Source organism: Myxine glutinosa, chromosome 14, assembly GCF_964187855.1.
Source record: "Myxine glutinosa chromosome 14, kmMyxGlut1.1, whole genome shotgun sequence".
NCBI classification, from domain to species: Eukaryota; Metazoa; Chordata; class Myxini; order Myxiniformes; family Myxinidae; genus Myxine; species Myxine glutinosa.
Window position 1 is genome coordinate 24,829,739 of NC_136274.1, and position 17,539 is coordinate 24,847,277.

A 17,539-nucleotide genomic window follows, 5' to 3' on the forward strand; every position below is an offset into this window, starting at 1 on the left:
ATATGAGAGAGCAATGAAAGGCAACATGTTGCAGAAATCCTCTCTTATTGCAAAAGCAAGAAACAACCGTCACACTCACCTTTATTGCTATGTTTAACAATATCTCGTATTGGATTTGGTCAAACTTTGTAACAACATTCAGGGTATCCAGGGTCTCCATGAAGATTTCGCTCGTCATGCAGGAAGACAGTTCATCGGGCTTCCATTTGAAGTTGAGTCCCTTCATCTTTTTAATCATATCCGCAGAAAATTTGATACTCGTGCAGTTTGTTTCTATTAAAAAAAAGGTAAAATGAAATGCAAATCAGCAACTGCCAAACCCCACAGCGACAGGAATTAACACGCAGGTGAAGCGGATTCAATGCACCCCGCATCCCCACGGAATGAAACGAATCATTGGGAATGTGATCGTGTCATTATCCTGGAACAGAGAATAAATTGCGCTTCTGTCCCACGTCGTCTGCTGGGAGGTAAGAGGAGAGCTCGTGTTCAGCATTATAAACAAAAAGGGCAGAGCTAATGACGCGGCTGCAAGAAGCAAGTTACTACACACGTCAGAAGAGTACTTAAGGGCACAAAGGAGCAGGGTCAACAGTCTGAGAGTGAAAAAGAGGAGGGTTCTTTCACTCAGAGGAATGAATGCATCGAATGGTCTCCCCAGAAGGATAGTGGGAGTAGAAACAGCAGATCAGTTTAAGTTTGAATTAAGTAGGTACTTTGAACCCATTGGGGATGGAGGGGTTCATGGATTTGGCAGTAAGGGTAGGTAGCTGGGTATGGATCAGTGATTGTATACCTGTCGTGCTTGCAATGTCTGTGAGGGGTCTCGTCAAAAGGTGAATATGCTGTCTGTGTTTGGTCCTTCCTCAACTTAAAACGCATCCCCACCCCCCCCCCCTCCCACAAAACAAACCTCCAAAAGAAATTAAATTTTTTTTTTTTAAATCCTATGATTTAAAAGAAAAATCCTATACACTTTTTGTCATATTATATATGCATACGGAACACAGTGACTTGGCCCACTGTTCTCATCACCTGTGTCCTCATCCACACTCTTCCAAACTATGAGGCATCCCCACCCCGAGTGAATTGATCTTAGTCTTAGCTCTAATATGAGCCTCGATTAAGTATACAAAAAAGTTGATAAACTGTTGGATTGCATTGATGTGGTGTGGAGGTAGCACAGGCTTGATGGGCCAAATGGCCTCCTCATAATCCAAGTTCCCTGTGTGAACGAATGACTTGAATAAAATGATTCAGTTTACGCAAGGGCACGCGGTGTGCAAATACACTCACCTATGGCCCGACGAAGGCGACGTACACTCCCTATTAGCATGTTATAGGTCAAGTCGTACAGATTTTCAACGTTCCAAGAGTAGTCGAAGTTAGGATTGACCGTGGCTGCTTTCATCTCTTCATTGTCTAAGATATCCACGAGCGTATCTGCAATGTCAGACTGGTGGAAAAGATAAGGGAAACGCATGTCCAAGTAAGTAAATTAAATAAAAAATAAACAAAAATCCATATTGGTTCAGAAATATTGATCATTTGCTATTTATATGATCATCATGCCATCGATGAAAATCAAGTGGAGAAGGAGATACAACAATGTCAGCAAATCGTCAACAAGGTCCGTGACCTGTTACATGCATATATATATATATATATATATATATATATATATATACACACACTGTATACATACATATATATATATATATATATATATATATATATATATATATATATATATATATATATATATATATGTTTAATTAAAAGTATTCACTATGTATAGATAACAGGAAGGCAGATGATTGGCCAATATTGTACAGTGGTTCTCAGAAGCCAAACTCTCAATTTACCTTGACCGGAAGTTGATTGAGATCTTCACTGTCCAATGTGCTCACCAATGGTCCTAATAGTGTTATGTTCTCTGCCACCCAGTTACTTGTAGGCCTTCGTGACAAAGAAAAATTAACATTTGGCATAAAATACAACAACAACCAGATACAAAAGAAAGAAGACCCAAAGTCTGATATTTTCCCACGAGGAATTGCCTGGTAATGAGATGCCCAAATCCATGACTGGATAGTTGGGCTGGAAGGATAGCCTAGAGGTATTCGCATCAGCCTCTATGCTGTTTAGTCTGGGTTCGAATCCCAACCGAGCTATAAACTGTCGTTCTGGTCTTTTGCAAGTTGGGCAATTAATGAATGTGAGTGCCATCCCTCTCATAAACTGGGTGTCCCTTCTACTGGCATATGTTGGTGGCGTTAAAGATCCCACGGTGTCCTTAGGGAAGAGTAGTAGACCGTCCTTTTTTTTCGAATTTGTGCTCCAATCTACAGGGCCCGGGATCCAGTGGCCCGGGATCCCAGTTCAATATGGATTCATCAATTTCTGGTCAGTTCTAAACCCTGTTCTTTCCAGGTCTGTGAGGTCTACCCGAGGCAAGTAAATCGTTTTTTTTTTAATACCAGCTTACATCAGGCATGACATTTCACATAAACGGCTAAACATTTTTTTCAAAGTTAAGTCTGTTCACAATTGTATTTTGTCGAAACTGTATTTATCGTTCGGTGTGTGAACTTATAGTGTCCCCCTTGGAAGTTTCTCGGTGTTTATCTTTCATAAATTAATCGTTTGTTTGCGTCGCGAGCAAGGCCTTGCAGCCTCAGGCTTCCCCCGTCGAAGGTTGTTCCTTCCTTCACTGTTTTGCTAGCTTTTTTGATTTCCCCTTCTCCACCAAGCTTCACCAAACATCTACTATTTGTCTAACGTTGTAACCCCCACACCCCCCCCCCAAAAAACAAACAAAAAAACAAACAAAAAAAACTTATATTTCCCTTTCTCCCCGTGTGCTTTTGCCTCTGCCCACGTGCGCTGTCTCGCCCCGCCCCCATTTTCCCCTTGCCTTCCACCTTTTGCCCTGTTCAAGTGACTCGTGGTCGTCGCTCTAGGCTTCCTCTCCCCATTGGTATTTTTGTGAATATAAGATTGTTCTTCACAGTTCTGTTTAAATATGTTTCAACTATCCCCTTCAGTGTTTTATTCAGTGGTTTATTACAACACGCTGTTTTTCTTCTTATTTAAAAGGCTCCTTTCAATTTCCTCTTCAACTCATTCCATTTCAAAAAAATATTCAATCTCTTATGATTCCAAATCACTCCATGCTCTAAATTCTCATTCATTCCATCCCTCCTCCATCGTTCTTAAACGAATCGCTAACTTGAAAATCACAACAAACCCAATTTGTTATATATGTTCATCTTTCATTAATCATCCACTTTCTAAACTCCCCCCTTGCCCCTCCCCTTCAAATCTCCCCCCCAACCATCCCTCCCAAATTCTCCCTCCTCCCACCTCCTTCTCAAAGCTGCCTCCTCCCCACTTCGTCTCCCTTCTATGTCATACCTCCACCTCCCCCAACCTTCGACTTTCCTCTGCCCCCCCTCAAACAAACTCTCACTGTGCCTCATTCCATCACCATCAAACCTTTCGTCCTCCTCATCCTTCCCTTTCTTGTAACTCTTCTGTAATCTCTGACACACTATCAACTGCTCTTCCTACGTCCCCCTCTCACCCTTCATCTAACCCTACCCCTCTCCTCCCCTGTGCTGCACCCGATGCTCCCCCTCTCTCCTCACTAACGGTATGGACCTCAAACATCCGGGGCCTTCGCTCAAACCTGATTGATCTCTCCATTCAGGTTGCTTCTGAAAATCCAGACTTGATCTGCTTCACAGAAACTTTCCTCCTTCAAGATGTCTCTGATTCCTTAATATCTCTTCCTGGTTACTCCCTCCTCCGGTACGATAGACCTGAGCCTCGTCCTGGTGGTGGGGTGGCTATCTTTATCAAAAACTCTCTTCCTCACTCTCCCTGCACTGCCCTCTCTCCACCCCACCCACAGGAGTACCTCTGGCTACGGCTTCCTCTCCGCTCCCACCTTTTGTTCATATGTGTTCTGTACCGTCCTCCAAACAGTGATGACTCCATTTACATTTCTCTGTCGGACAACATGGACCAACTTCTATCAACTCATCCAAACTCTCTCTTCCTCATATGTGGCGACTTCAACTGTCATCATGCCAGCTGGCTGGGTGTGGGTTCATCTCTCACCAGCCATGGCACCTCAGCAAAGGACTTCTGCGACTCATTGGGACTGACACAATCTGTCAATTTCCCGACCCGGATCTCAGTCAATGGAGTATCTTCTCTTCTGCACTTGGTTATGACTAACTTCCCTGCAAATGTCTGCTGCTCTTCTTCTGCTCCAATCGGTTCTTCTGATCATGTGCTTGTTAAAGTGGACATCTCTCTGGCCATTCTCAGAGAGCCTCCTCAGCGTCGACGAGTCTGGCATTTCACTCAGGCCGACTGGCACGGTCTGCAAGCAGCCATCAATCAACTGGACTGGTCTCCCATCTCTAATGCCTCTGACATCAATTCTTCCTGGGAATTCTTCCAAAGCAAACTGCTCTCTCTCATGCACAGATTTATCCCATCTCGTCTTCAGTTGTCTTACCCTTCCTCCCATCCATGGTACACTGAATCTTGTGGTGAGGCAGTTGCCCTGAAACAACTTGCCTTTGCATCTTGGAAGGCAAATCCAACTGAAGGCAATCTCAGTTCCTTCCACCAAGCTCGAAACAAGTGTGTTTCTACCCTCAGGAGTGCCAGGAAGCACTATCTCTCCACACTCAAGATTGAACTCTCAAACCTGTCTCCTTCCTCCAAATCCTGGTGGTGTCTTGTCAAATCCGTTTCTGGTGTTTGTTCCCCCTCCATCCCCTCCCTTACCTCAAATGGCTACACAGTTGACACCGCACGTGACAAAGCCGAATGCCTCAACTCTGTGTTTGCCTCAAAATCTTGTGTCCCAAACCCATCTCTCTCTGTTCCCACCTTTCCCAGTCGAACCCAACTGCTCCTGGACTCTGTGTCCTTCTCTCCTGACAAGGTGGAGAAGTTTTTATCAAACCTCGACTCTGATTCTGCAACTGGACCAGATGGCATCAGCCCTCGGGTCCTAAAATCCTGCTCTGCCGCTCTATCTCACCCTCTCTCTGTTCTTTTCACCCTCTCTTTTGCTCAAGGTCATCTGCCAGCATCTTGGAAATCAGCAAGCATTACCGCTTTACACAAAAAAGGTGCAAAAACAGATCCTTGCAACTACAGACCAATCAGCCTGCTCCCAATTATCAGCAAAGTCATGGAATCCATCATTGCTTCAGATATCAAATCCTTCCTCTTCTCCAATGGCTTGATCTCTGATCATCAATTTGGATTCAGACCAGGTCATTCTACTCTGGACATGTTGCTTCTGCTGTCTCAACAATGGATGGAGGTCCTCAATGCCAAACAGGAAATCAGAGCTGTCTCACTTGACATATCACGTGCCTTCGATACGGTCTGGCACCGAGCTCTGCTCACCAAACTCACCTCCTATGGTATTCAGGGAAATCTCCACTAATGGCTTGCGGATTTCCTCTCTGGTCGTAGGCAACGTGTGGCCCTGAATGGATTTCTCTCATCTTCCCTTCCTGTTCTGGCTGGAGTTCCCCAAGGTAGTGTTCTGGGCCCTGTGCTATTTCTGGTCTTCATCAATGATCTCTCCGACTCTCTGGAAAATCCTCTCTATCTCTTTGCTGATGACTCCACTATCTGCCGCACCATTCCTCATCCCTCAGATCGGCAGTCTGCAGCCTCCTCACTCTCTGCAGACCTGGACAAAATCACAGACTGGTGAAACAAGTGGAACATGTCTTTCAATCCTGACAAATCTCACACTCTTACAATGTCTCTCCGAAAGGACCGACTGGACAACCCTCCCATCTACTTTCTCAACAATCCTCTCCAAGAAGTTCTGTCGCTCAAGCTTTTGGGTCTCACTATCTGCCATGATCTTTCTTGGGAAAACCACATTTCCAAGCTGGCCTCCAAAGCCAGTCGCCGACTGGGCATCCTCCGTCGTGCGAAGTCCTTCCTTGTCACACCTGAGCTCCTCACCACATACAAGGCTTTCATCCGCAGCTCAATGGAATACTGTTCCCCCCTCTGGGCTGGTGCTCCTGCCTCACACCTTGCTCGGCTTCACGCTGTTGAGGCCAAAGCTTTCAGAATCATTGGAATCTCCTGCGATGTAGTCAACTCCGAGGGCCTTTCACTCACTCACCGCAGGCAGGTTGGTGGTCTTTCTGTCTTCTACCGACTCCTCTCCGGCCTTACTCCCCCAGCTCTCTCTGTGCTCTGTCCCCCCAATATTCCTTCAGGTCGCACAAGATCTGCCTGCAACCCTCTTATGGTTAAACTGCCAAAGTCTAGGCTCTCTGCTCACCTTCACTCTTTCATTCCCCTTTTCTCCCGCCTCTGGAACAAACTCCCCCACTCCCTTCAATCCCACTCCTCCCTCCAGGTCTTTAAAACAGCTGTTCACCACTATCTCTTATCTTCCCCCATCGAAAACCTTGATCTTTTCTACCCCCGGTAATCCACCCCAGAGTCCTTGCAGTGTTCATATGTTTTATTCCTCTCCCACCTCCCCCCAAGTCCTCCCGATGTCCCTGCTCTCAAATGTTGTGTTTGTGTCCTTCCCCCTCTCTCCACATCTTGTTTGCCGCTCCCCTTGTTTTTTGTGTTTTGTGTGTCGGTTTGTCTTTTTGTGTGATTAATGTTAGCTCTTTCACGAGCCTCGATCTTGTATACAAAAAAAACAAAAAAAACAAACAAAAAAAAAAACATGAACGGCCAAGCACTTTCTGCTCAGGACGAAACAACAATACAAGATAGTTTCCTGCCGGGCAGAGACGTATTTTCCTTTGGATATAACCCGCATCACAACCACTTACCCATAAACATTTTTGATCCTTCGAGCAACAGCGATTCTCTTGTCAGGATCAAACGTTCCACAAGACTTAAATTTGCTGATGAGTGCGAGAAACTGGACTTCTGACAGACTCTCGATCCTCGTCGCGGTCAGGTCACAGACCAGGAAGCCAAGTTGTTCCACCAAACTGCCATTACTTTCCTGTGACAGGAAACAAAATGAAGAATACATTACATTTCCTTTTTAATTCTTTATGTTTATTCGAATTTTCTACATGGTCTAAAGCTCGTGGAGGAGCTGGAACACAAATCACAAAACACATGAGACAACACCCGACTTGACTTCGAACAAACAGCTGCTATGCTTGGGTTAAGTGGCGTGACTTCTCGGGGCACTCTGGGTGCCATTTTTTGCTAACCCATAGAATTTCACTCCAAAGTATGAGGCAGGTGGCTACCAGAGGTGGATTATTCGTGTGAGCTGCCATTGTGTGGCGAAAAGGTTGTTTTACGTACCCCGCAGCTCCAGGCCCGGTTGACAAAGTCGACGCGTTTCTGTGAGTTTTTTGGCAGCAAATTCAGATGCACTTTGCCCAGAAGGCTAACCAGGCTTGAGCAATGTGTGTCTTGGATTTTGTTAATGTCCGTCAATCTGGAAAGAAAACAAATTAATTGCATTATGTGAGGGCCTGAAGTCGGAATAGTTGTGTCAGTTAGAGCCATCACAAAATGGACCCGACAAAGAAAATGATCAAATAATTAAAGCATGTAACAGTAATGATAATAAAAACAATAATTAACAATATTTCTTAATAATTAAGGAAATAATATTATTAATTATTATTACATAATAATTAATAACATTAATTATTGGGTCAGGAGGATTGCGGGAGTGAAGAGGGTGGATAGAAAGAGGATGGATGAATTGAGGGAGGAAACTGGTGTGCAGATGAGCTTGATGGGGAGATTGGTGAAATGGCGGCTGAGATGGGCTGGACACTTGGTGTGGATGGGGGAAGAGACATTGGAAAGGAGGGCAGATAGGTGGAGGGAGCGAGGTACGAGGGAAATATGTAGACCGTGGTTGAGATGGGAAGGTGGAGGGAGCGAGGTAGGAGGGAAATATGTCGACCGTGGTTGAGATGGGAAGATTGTGAGGCGGTACATCAATAAGGTCGGAGTTGGAGAGTGGAGAGGGTTGGCTGAGGACAGGGCAGAAGCTTTGTGCCAATGGACATCACCCCTTATAAAGGGCAGAGAATGACGAAGAAGAAGAACATGTTCCCACACCACACTCCACTTCGAGGAAGTTCAACGCAGGAGGTTGGTTGTCCTTGCTTCTCCATGCCATTCTATGGTTGTCATTGCTAGCTGCTGCCTTGCGAGGGTCAAGCCATTTTTAAAGTCTTTGTTATGACTCGGTCGGGGTTCGAACTATTGACCTCCCAGAATCAGAGCGGACACTCGCTATAACCATGCCACCACCGAGACTGGTTGATAATTAAATACAATTTTAATTTCTTGGGCGGATTACAAAGTAATAATTTACAACAACTTCCTATTTACAAACATGCCCTGACAAAGACTTGAACCCCAAACCCAAAGAAGTGCAGGTAAGAGTCCTTCACCACTCAGCAATCGAGTAAAGCTACAAACTTCAAGCGCATAGATTATTAATGGCAAAACACATTTACCTGTAAAAAACAAAAACAATCACTTCTGAGGTACAGGTTATGCCGGAGTGTAAAAGGTTGTCTGTCAGGTTGAAATAATCGGGAAAAGGAAAGTGAGAACGTTCCACTGATGACATAAAACACCGGATTACGGAGGAGACATTCTTACGGGAACATGGCAAGGACCGATGGGGGGATACTCTCGAGCGTTTCCCTTTCGATCGTCGCAAAGTTCAAGTTTACAAGAATGGCCGATTGGAGGCAGTTCACCTGGAAAGAGAAACCTCAGAATTAATCAGCGAACAATGCTTTGAAAAGCATGCATTTTTTTGTCGTTATTTTCTGACACTTTATGATTGATTTATAACTCTGCTTTGTTTCCGTCCTCACTCCCCTCTTTTTCACTCTCAAGCTCCTCGGCCCTGTCACTGTCCGTAAACATTAGTTAAAACATTTTTTGAATCTACTTAATCGTTACCCTTCATTATCTCAATCAGATATCCTCCTCCTCCGTAATATAAAAAAAAACTTAGATGGTGTATCCCTGGGATCAGTCTGGTACCGTAGATCTACACTGAACCTTCTCTATGGTAGCTAGATATATGGCGTTCATCAGAAGTGGCAATGAAACGGCACACATTCCAGATGACGTTTCACGACATTCATGCACAGTGTTAACACGACTTTTGATTTATAATTTATCCCCTTGCGAATACAACACAAAACCCTGTAAGCTTCACCTACAGCTACCTGGCACTGGGCTGTCTGCTTAACGTCCAAATCTGTTACCACACCCAGATCCCTCCCCCGTGTGACACGCTCCAAGAATTTCCCCTTGTATCATGCAATCTGTATTTTCATTATTCTTACCCAGACACAAACACCTTACATTTCTTTATGTTAAACTGAATCCGCCAATCTATGACCCATTTTATTTAAGTATCTGGACTTTCTTGAACCAAATGACCCCCACCCTATTTTCTTATTGAATCCACTCCACCACACACGACAAAACGCTGAGCCCTCCAACCCCACCAGTCTTTAACCACTCCACCACTAAACTATCGTTCAGTTCACAACACCTTTCTTTTAAATGTAGCGACTACAAGTTCATGCAAGCAACCAGTACAACTAAAGGCAATACAACTAACGAGGACGCCTCTTTGTGGTGGTTGTACCCCCCAACGCAAGTCAACGGCCAAATCTTCTCCATTCTTCCCTGCTTCCCGGACAGCATCATGGCATCGTCATGGCAGTTACGGTCAGAGTGCCGATTGGTCCCCATGGACCTGCCCTTTCCCTCTTGTCTCTTTTCCCTCTTTCTCTCTCTATCTCTCTCTCCTTCTCTCTCCACCTCTCTAACTCTGGCGTGGCCCTGACTTTGTGAGGGTGGGGGTACACCCTCCAGGATGTGGGGGATTTAAAGTTGGCCTCCAAAGACAGCCACTGACTGCACATCCTCTGTTGTTTAAGGTTCTTCCTTGGCACACCTGAACTCCTCTCCACATACAAGTCTTTCATCTGCAGCATGATGGAATACTGCTCTCTCCTCTGGGCTGGAACTCCTACCTCACACCTTGTCAGCTTGATGCTATGGAAAGAAAAGCCTTCAAGATCATTGAAATCTCCAACGATGAAGGTGTTTCTGGGCCCATCACTTCACCATCGCAGACATGTCAGTGGTGTCTCTGTCCTCTACCACTTCCTTTCTGGTCTTGTCCCCTCTGCTCCTTCTGCACTTTGTCCTCATCCCATTCCATAGGTTTCTACAGGGCACACGTGGTCTGCCATCAACCCCCTCCTAGTGAAACTCCCAAAATCCAGAATCACTTCTCACCTCCACTCATTCATTCTCCTTTTTCCTGCCTGTGGAATGAACTTCCACATTCTCTTCAATCTCTTTCTTCCCTTCAGATCTTCAAGACAGCTGTTCACCACCATTTCAGATCATCCCCCAGCCAAAACTATGACATTTTCTACCCCCGTAACTCCCCCACACACTTTCCAAATTTCCAGTTTTTCCTTCCTGCGAGTTTGCTTCTGTATCCATCTTGTCCATCTGACACATTGTAATACAAACACTCAATGTTTGTCCACCTAGCTTTGCAGCCATGATTGCCTTCTTGGTTTTCTCAACACAAGATCCGTATTTGTGCAAATGCGGTATTCACATCAATCCCGGTGTTCCAAGCGCACAATCAATCCCTCGGCACCACGGTGATGACCTCTCCATTCCGGTTACACCACACAACCGTTCGATAGCTCAATCGGGGATTTCTCTCACTCGACTCAACTGAAAGCCCATTTGCCTTCCATCCTACAAATTATTTGAGTAGTTCGTCTGAAACAAGAAGTCCTGAAGTCCCTCCCTGTAACCCCTCCACTCCACACTTACACCTCCCCCGTGGCCATCCCGACGAGCAATCTCGACTCTACATACTGGTCAGTATCCCTGCAACTGTTCATTTAATTGTCCATTTGTGTATTTAATGTATTATTTATTTATTTGTTTAATATTTGCCTCCAATATGTAGTTAAAAGGTTAAAGTTATGTTTGGGAGACCAAAAATATGCTCGGGGAACGCATCCCCACATTCTAACATTACGTCTATGGGAATATCTCATCTGCTTAACGTCATTTTGCTTAATGTCGCACTTTCTAGGAACGCATCCACGGCGTTGTGGAAACTTGCTGTAGTGTTTTAAATTAACAACTATAAAATTTATTTCAGAAAATATCACACTTTGCAAAAAATAATTTATTTATCCGAAGTAAATTCAATGTATTAAACCATAGATTAGTTGATGCTGAGTACAAGTCGAGACCCGGAACTTTTTGCAGAAGACACTCCCTGGCACTCACTGATGAACCTCTGAAAGTTAGATCCCTTTGGCCATCTCTGAGAAAAATGGCGACACACAGGCAGACAAACATCCTCCTTATAATATGGAATGATCTATGACCATGTTCACATACCTGAGTGCTTGAGAAGGTATCCATTGAGGTCATGATATTTGCAGCCTCCATCAGGTCGGCTTGTTCTACCTTTTCAATCATGTCGCAGGTCATGCCAATCACAGCTTGATCCATAGCTCTGCACAAGGTAGGAGCATCGTACGTAAATCGAGCGCAATGAGGTGCGACAGGTAATTTTTGCGAACACAGTTACTTTTAATATTCGTTACTTTACACACTTTATACATTGTTTATCCACAAATTCACTTTGATGATCTTACCTGATTTGATTGATTCCTAATTTGGATTGGTTGCTGACAAATCTTTGGACCAAATAAGATGACTGTAGGAGAGAAAACAATGTATCAGTAAGGAACAACAATGAGCAAATACTGATTGTGTTGGTTATACATCAATTGTGGATGTTGGCACTTGTAAGAAACCGCAGAAACAGCCCAATAAAAACCCATCAATATTCCTGCGATGCTCGTTTATCGGGATTTACCTGTGACTGCGTCCAGGGTTTTTGCGCAAAAGTGGTAGATGTAACTGTTTTCAGAGAGTACAGTGAATTCAAGGGGACGGCCGAAACAAGGGGTCCAGAGATGATTTCAACTGTCCGATCTATACCTAATGAGTTCAAGGCCTGAGGGCAAAGCAACAGAAATATCAGAATCAAGGATCCGAAGTAAATAAACATGCATGTATGGATTTACGTATGTGTGTTGGAAAATATTGACACGTTCAAACTTACGTTCATCATGATCGATGATTGTTGCACATCGTTCAGGATTGATGATCTGTCCGACAGAGTGGGTAAGGATTTTTCCATCTCCTCACTGCTCATTTCCAAGAACATGTCACTCGGTACGCTTTGTATGAGGCTTCCAAGGTTCATCACCTCGTCTACTGTGGATACCTGTAGTGCAAATACCATTGTTGTTGTCCATCGTGAGCTTCCAGGAGACAATAATAAGGAGTTAGAAAAAAAAAAAAACTTTGTGTTTAACATCTCAGCTCGTACCTTTGCACCACCTTCAAGGTACTTGTCCATCAAAACTTGGGCAGCAGTCTCAGTCCACTCATCAGATTGGCCAAGTTGTTCAATGTTATCAATCACTGCTCTGTTGCTCAAATTGAGAACTTCGGCAGTCGTAACATTAGAAATGTTTTCCATTATCTGGGAAATGTTGGCGGTTGGCGTCGTGGTTTGAGTAGCTGGAGTTGTCAACTGCAAAACATATGAAAATGTGATTTGACTTAATCACCACAAATGTGACATCACCTTCCATAGGACAGTAACCGGAAGCAACGGTGTACGTGAGCACAGCATAAATGCAGCTGCTGTGTGTCTGCATGGCTTGTTGTCTTAGAGATGAAAATCAAACTTACAATCACAAGCAGTCCAAAGGATAAATCATGAACGGTATCACGAAAATAATTTCGAATGAATCCCCATAGTTACAGGAAACTTAATCAAAGAACAGCATGCTGTACTTCACAAACATATTGCATGTGCATTTGTGAGTGGCAATGAGAATGTAAATGTAGTCGAACACGTGAAAAAGGACATTTTATTTATAACAGGTAATTGTTGTTGTCGTGACTATGGTTGTTGTTGTTGTTTGTGTGGACTCTCTGTGTACCTTGATATATATTTCTATTTCTTTGAGAAATATTACTATATATAATTTTGTGTGCTCCTCCCATGTCCTCATAAAGTGTTATTGCTGTCGGAGAAAAAAAAATTGTAACTGTTGGAACCACTGCGTTAAAGCTTAAGGTCCTGCATCTTCTTCTTCTTCAATCCCAGAAGCACAGGCTTTAAAGGAACAAATTTTTGGTCAAAGTAAAAAAATAAAAATAAAAAAAAACTCGATTTTTAAGGCCATTTTCCCTGCTAGAGCGGAGTTAGGCTTGCGGCCCCCATGACAATCATCATGGTTCCCTTTTTGAGGCAATATTTTCCCTTCCTGACACCAACCCTTTTAGTCGCCTCTTACGACACGCAGGGATACGATGTACCTATTATAAACCGGGAAACACACCGGCAGGAGTAAATGGATTATTAGCTTTCCAATGGTGCCATTTGTATTACTTTATGACAGCAGGAACTCTTTAGAACAAGAGAGTTCAGGGAACACGTTACCACACGCAGTCTTGAGAAAAAGGACATGGGAAGAGTCTTTTAAACTCTTGCTTTGTGTGTTCCGAGCATGATATATATTTCCTACGAACTGCCATTTTATTTGAATCGATATTCCCCGATGCTGAGAGCACGAATGACAAATTTGATTGGTCGAGATGGCGTAAAACTAAAGTGCTGCTAAACTGTAGGTTTTTGAAAGTGCCAATACGACTACTTGTGTTATACAATGTTCAAGTAGATAATTCAATTGAAATAAAAATGAAAGTTTTAAAGGATGTTGAAGAAAAACGTTTTCAGAAGTTTACCGCCATTGATGCATCATCCTTTACACCACCATATTACACCACACTTTACACCACCTTTACACATCAGGGCCTTCTCCATCGCTGCTCCCACCCTCTGGAACTCACTACCTCACACCATCAGAGACTCCTCCTCACTCACCACATTCAAAACATCACTAAAGACCCAGCTGTTCAACACTGCATTCAACATTCAACCCACAGCATTTGGCCCCTGACTATCTCTTCTCCTTCTCCCTCCTTTTGCTTTAAATATTTCCCTATTGATTCTTGTCTTTTTGCAATTGTTGTTTTCATGTATTGTTATGCATTATGTTTTCCACTCTGTCAAAGCGCCTTTGGGCTTCTTGAAAAGCGCTATACAAAATAAATGAATTATTATTATTATTATTATATTTAACACGTTAAATTAGTTATTCATGACTGTTGTTTGTGTTCTTTAAGACGTCCCTAAAAACAGTAAGTTTCCTGTTTGGAATGATTTTCAATTTTGTTTGACTGCCAGACAGATAGACAGAGTAAAATAACATCTCACTCCTCTGTGCGCATGCGCGATCAGCACGAGACTCACATTTGCGATTGATCAAAGATGCGATCAGCATGTATAATTTGCCAAATTCAGAGCCAAAGTACTGCTAAACTCCAGGCTCGTCTTCCAATTCATATGATTCGTGTTCTACATTGTTCAAAATATAAAATTGTATTGAAATCAAGTTGGTCTTCGATCATAGACTAATGTCTGTAGACAAACAGACACTGTCAGAGTGACCCAATTGCTTAACCCCAATTTGTGCTTTGCGTGCACGGGTAACAAAAGTGTAACGGATGGAGAAACACGACTCCCTTTTTTATTTTTATTTATTTTTATTGCTACTACTACTATCAGAATTATGAAAAAACGAGAATTTCCAGTTCCAAACGATGTTCACGTCAACTATCGGCATCTCACCATTTTGGTTCACAGTTGTCCCCCTTCAAACATCAACGTGACTACCCCGTTCAGTCCATGGCATTAAATTTACAAGTTGTCAAAGAAAAGTTTTATGCTGCACTTACTGTTCCTGTAGATTGAGACTGTAATATGGTTGAACTTCCAGGCTGTGGTGAGGTCGTATTCCCAGGCGGTGGTGAGGTCGTATTCCCAGGCTGTGGTGAGGTCGTATTCCCAGGCAGTGGTGAGGTCGTATTCCCAGGCTGTGGTGAGGTTGTATTCCCAGGCTGTGCTGAGGTCGTATTCACAGGCTGTGGTGAGGTCGTATTCCCAGGCGGTGGTGAGGTCGTATTCCCAGGCGGTGGTGAGGTCGTATTTCCAGGCTGTGGTGAGGTCGTATTCCCAGGCTGTGGTGAGGTCGTATTCCCAGGCTGTGGTGAGGTCGTATTCCCAGGCTGTGGTGAGGTCGTATTCCCAGGCTGTGGTGAGGTTGTATTCCCAGGCTGTGGTGAGGTCGTATTCACAGGCTGTGGTGAGGTCGTATTCCCAGGCGGTGGTGAGGTCGTATTCCCAGGCGGTGGTGAGGTCGTATTTCCAGGCTGTGGTGAGGTCGTATTCCCAGGCTGAGGTGAGGTCGTATTCCCAGGCTGTGGTGAGGACATATTCCCAGGCTGTGGTGAGGTCGTATTCCCAGGCTGTGGTGAGGTCGTATTCCCAGGCTGTGGTGAGGTCGTATTCCCAGGCTGTGGTGAGGTTGTATTCCCAGGCTGTGGTGAGGTCGTATTCACAGGCTGTGGTGAGGTCGTATTCCCAGGCGGTGGTGAGGTCGTATTCCCAGGCGGTGGTGAGGTCGTATTTCCAGGCTGTGGTGAGGTCGTATTCCCAGGCTGAGGTGAGGTCGTATTCCCAGGCTGTGGTGAGGTCATATTCCCAGGCTGTGGTGAGGTTATCGTTGTCACAGCAGTTGATGACATTGTTTCCGTTACTATTGTGCCTGGAGTGGTCTGCAGAAAAGTTTTGGTCCATGGTTAAAGCAAAATAAACAAAAGTTAATTTCAGCATCACAGGTAATTATTATTACATCAAAGATATAGAGACTGACAAGCCAGTTTAATTTATGGCAGTGTCAATTTTGAAGTTAAAAGTTGAAAGAGCTGTACAGATTATTTTTGTTTCAAACATAACGTTTCACGTACAACCACTGACCCTGGGAAGAACCTCTGATTCTGATGTAGCACACTCTTCACAGAGCGTCGGTGCTGCTGAAGCAGTTTCTTGCCGATGGTTATACTAGGTGGTTTGCCATTTTATTATAGGTTTGCTTGGTGATTTTTTGCCTTCCCAAGCAGAAGTCAATGTAGGAATTTGTAATTTATTCAGGGTACCGGTAGCTCGCCTACTCTTCGCGAAGGACCATGGGATCTTTAACATCCACCAACTAATTCAGGCAGACAGGACGCCCGGTTTAATGTCCATCCGAGGGATCGCACGCACATTGATGTCTGCGAAACACCAAGACGACAATTTATACCTGGGCCAAGATCCGAACCCAGGCAAGAGAGCTCAGAGGCGAGTGTGTTTATGCTAGCCTCAAAGTTGTCGTGCTGCTTCTTTGCTTGAGGCTCGGCAGTTAAAAGGATAGAGCACGGACAAACAATTATAAATTGTCGGAAAGACGAGTACTGGCTTTGAGGGGCCTAATGGCCTCCTACCACAACAAAGTTCCTTTGAATGGAACTCATATTTTTATATTTTTACTGTGACCCGTGAACAAATTAGAAAAAAGGGACTGTGATGCAGTAAAAAAAAAATGAATGGACAAACTGTCACGCATGAATTGGAAAAAGCAGAATATGACACAATAAACAAAAAACAATGCAGGACTGATTTAAGCTGAGATTTGTGTTTGGCGCTGACGTGCAGTATTCATTACCGTAAATAAAAAAATGGGGAGATGATGAAAAACTAAATCAAAAACCCAGAAGGGAACATGCCTCTGTCTATTCGTAATCCGGTTACTTCTTCGTTGAAATACAATCGATGAGCGGACACGGTTCATGTTGGCAAAAGGAGGGAAAGTGCAATTTAAACAGCAAAATGCCAAACAAAGTCATTGCATCAAGAGAAACAGCCAAACGAGGTAACTTACAATAGCAATACATGGTCAGTATGACCCACATAAAAAAACCTTCATGTGGTAAAAAAACAAAACAAAAAAAACAACAACACCGGAGTATTATTTTGACTTGCACAAACTCAAAATCTGCAGAAAAACCTTCTTTTTTTTTTTTCTTTTCTTTTTTTTTAAAGGAGGGCGCATTGCAAATGGGTTGAATGCTGGCACATCCCTTCGCTGAATTATTCTCAATTTAAATAAAGACAGGAAAATGCTTTGTGAAGAAATTTCGAAAAAGCAGTCTAAACAACCAAGGGAAATCCAAAAATCAATAGCAACACTCAGGAGCACAAAATAACATCAATGACTAGATCCATGTATATTGTGCAGAAAACACACCGATTGGTGGGGATGGCAACCCAAGATACCCTCTTCATCGGTACGGCACTCGTTGACGACCAGGTCGCAGTCCTGAGGAACGCAGCTGATGGTTCCATCCTGTGTGCAGTTGCACCTTTCGCTGCAGTTGTCACTGACGAATGACTCTCCGACCTGTGGGAACACACCCCACAGCATGAGTC

The 17,539-nt window shown here is 43.9% G+C and overlaps 1 protein-coding gene across 1 annotated transcript in view; it reads right to left on the reverse strand.

Moving 5' to 3' along the window:
- Positions 1–17,539, reverse strand: part of LOC144888812 (otoancorin-like) — a 55,500-nt gene that overhangs the window by 13,078 nt on the left and 24,883 nt on the right. The window contains exons 4-16 of the mRNA XM_078768065.1: positions 17,358–17,510; positions 14,968–15,846; positions 12,485–12,691; positions 12,215–12,379; positions 11,966–12,106; positions 11,742–11,803; positions 11,482–11,599; positions 8,674–8,774; positions 7,348–7,483; positions 6,855–7,033; positions 1,866–1,959; positions 1,297–1,456; positions 80–273 (exon numbers count right to left, since the gene is read on the reverse strand). Of these exons, the coding sequence (XP_078624191.1) occupies positions 80–273; positions 1,297–1,456; positions 1,866–1,959; positions 6,855–7,033; positions 7,348–7,483; positions 8,674–8,774; positions 11,482–11,599; positions 11,742–11,803; positions 11,966–12,106; positions 12,215–12,379; positions 12,485–12,691; positions 14,968–15,846; positions 17,358–17,510 (2,589 nt within the window). The remainder of the gene's footprint in view (positions 1–79; positions 274–1,296; positions 1,457–1,865; positions 1,960–6,854; positions 7,034–7,347; positions 7,484–8,673; positions 8,775–11,481; positions 11,600–11,741; positions 11,804–11,965; positions 12,107–12,214; positions 12,380–12,484; positions 12,692–14,967; positions 15,847–17,357; positions 17,511–17,539) is intronic.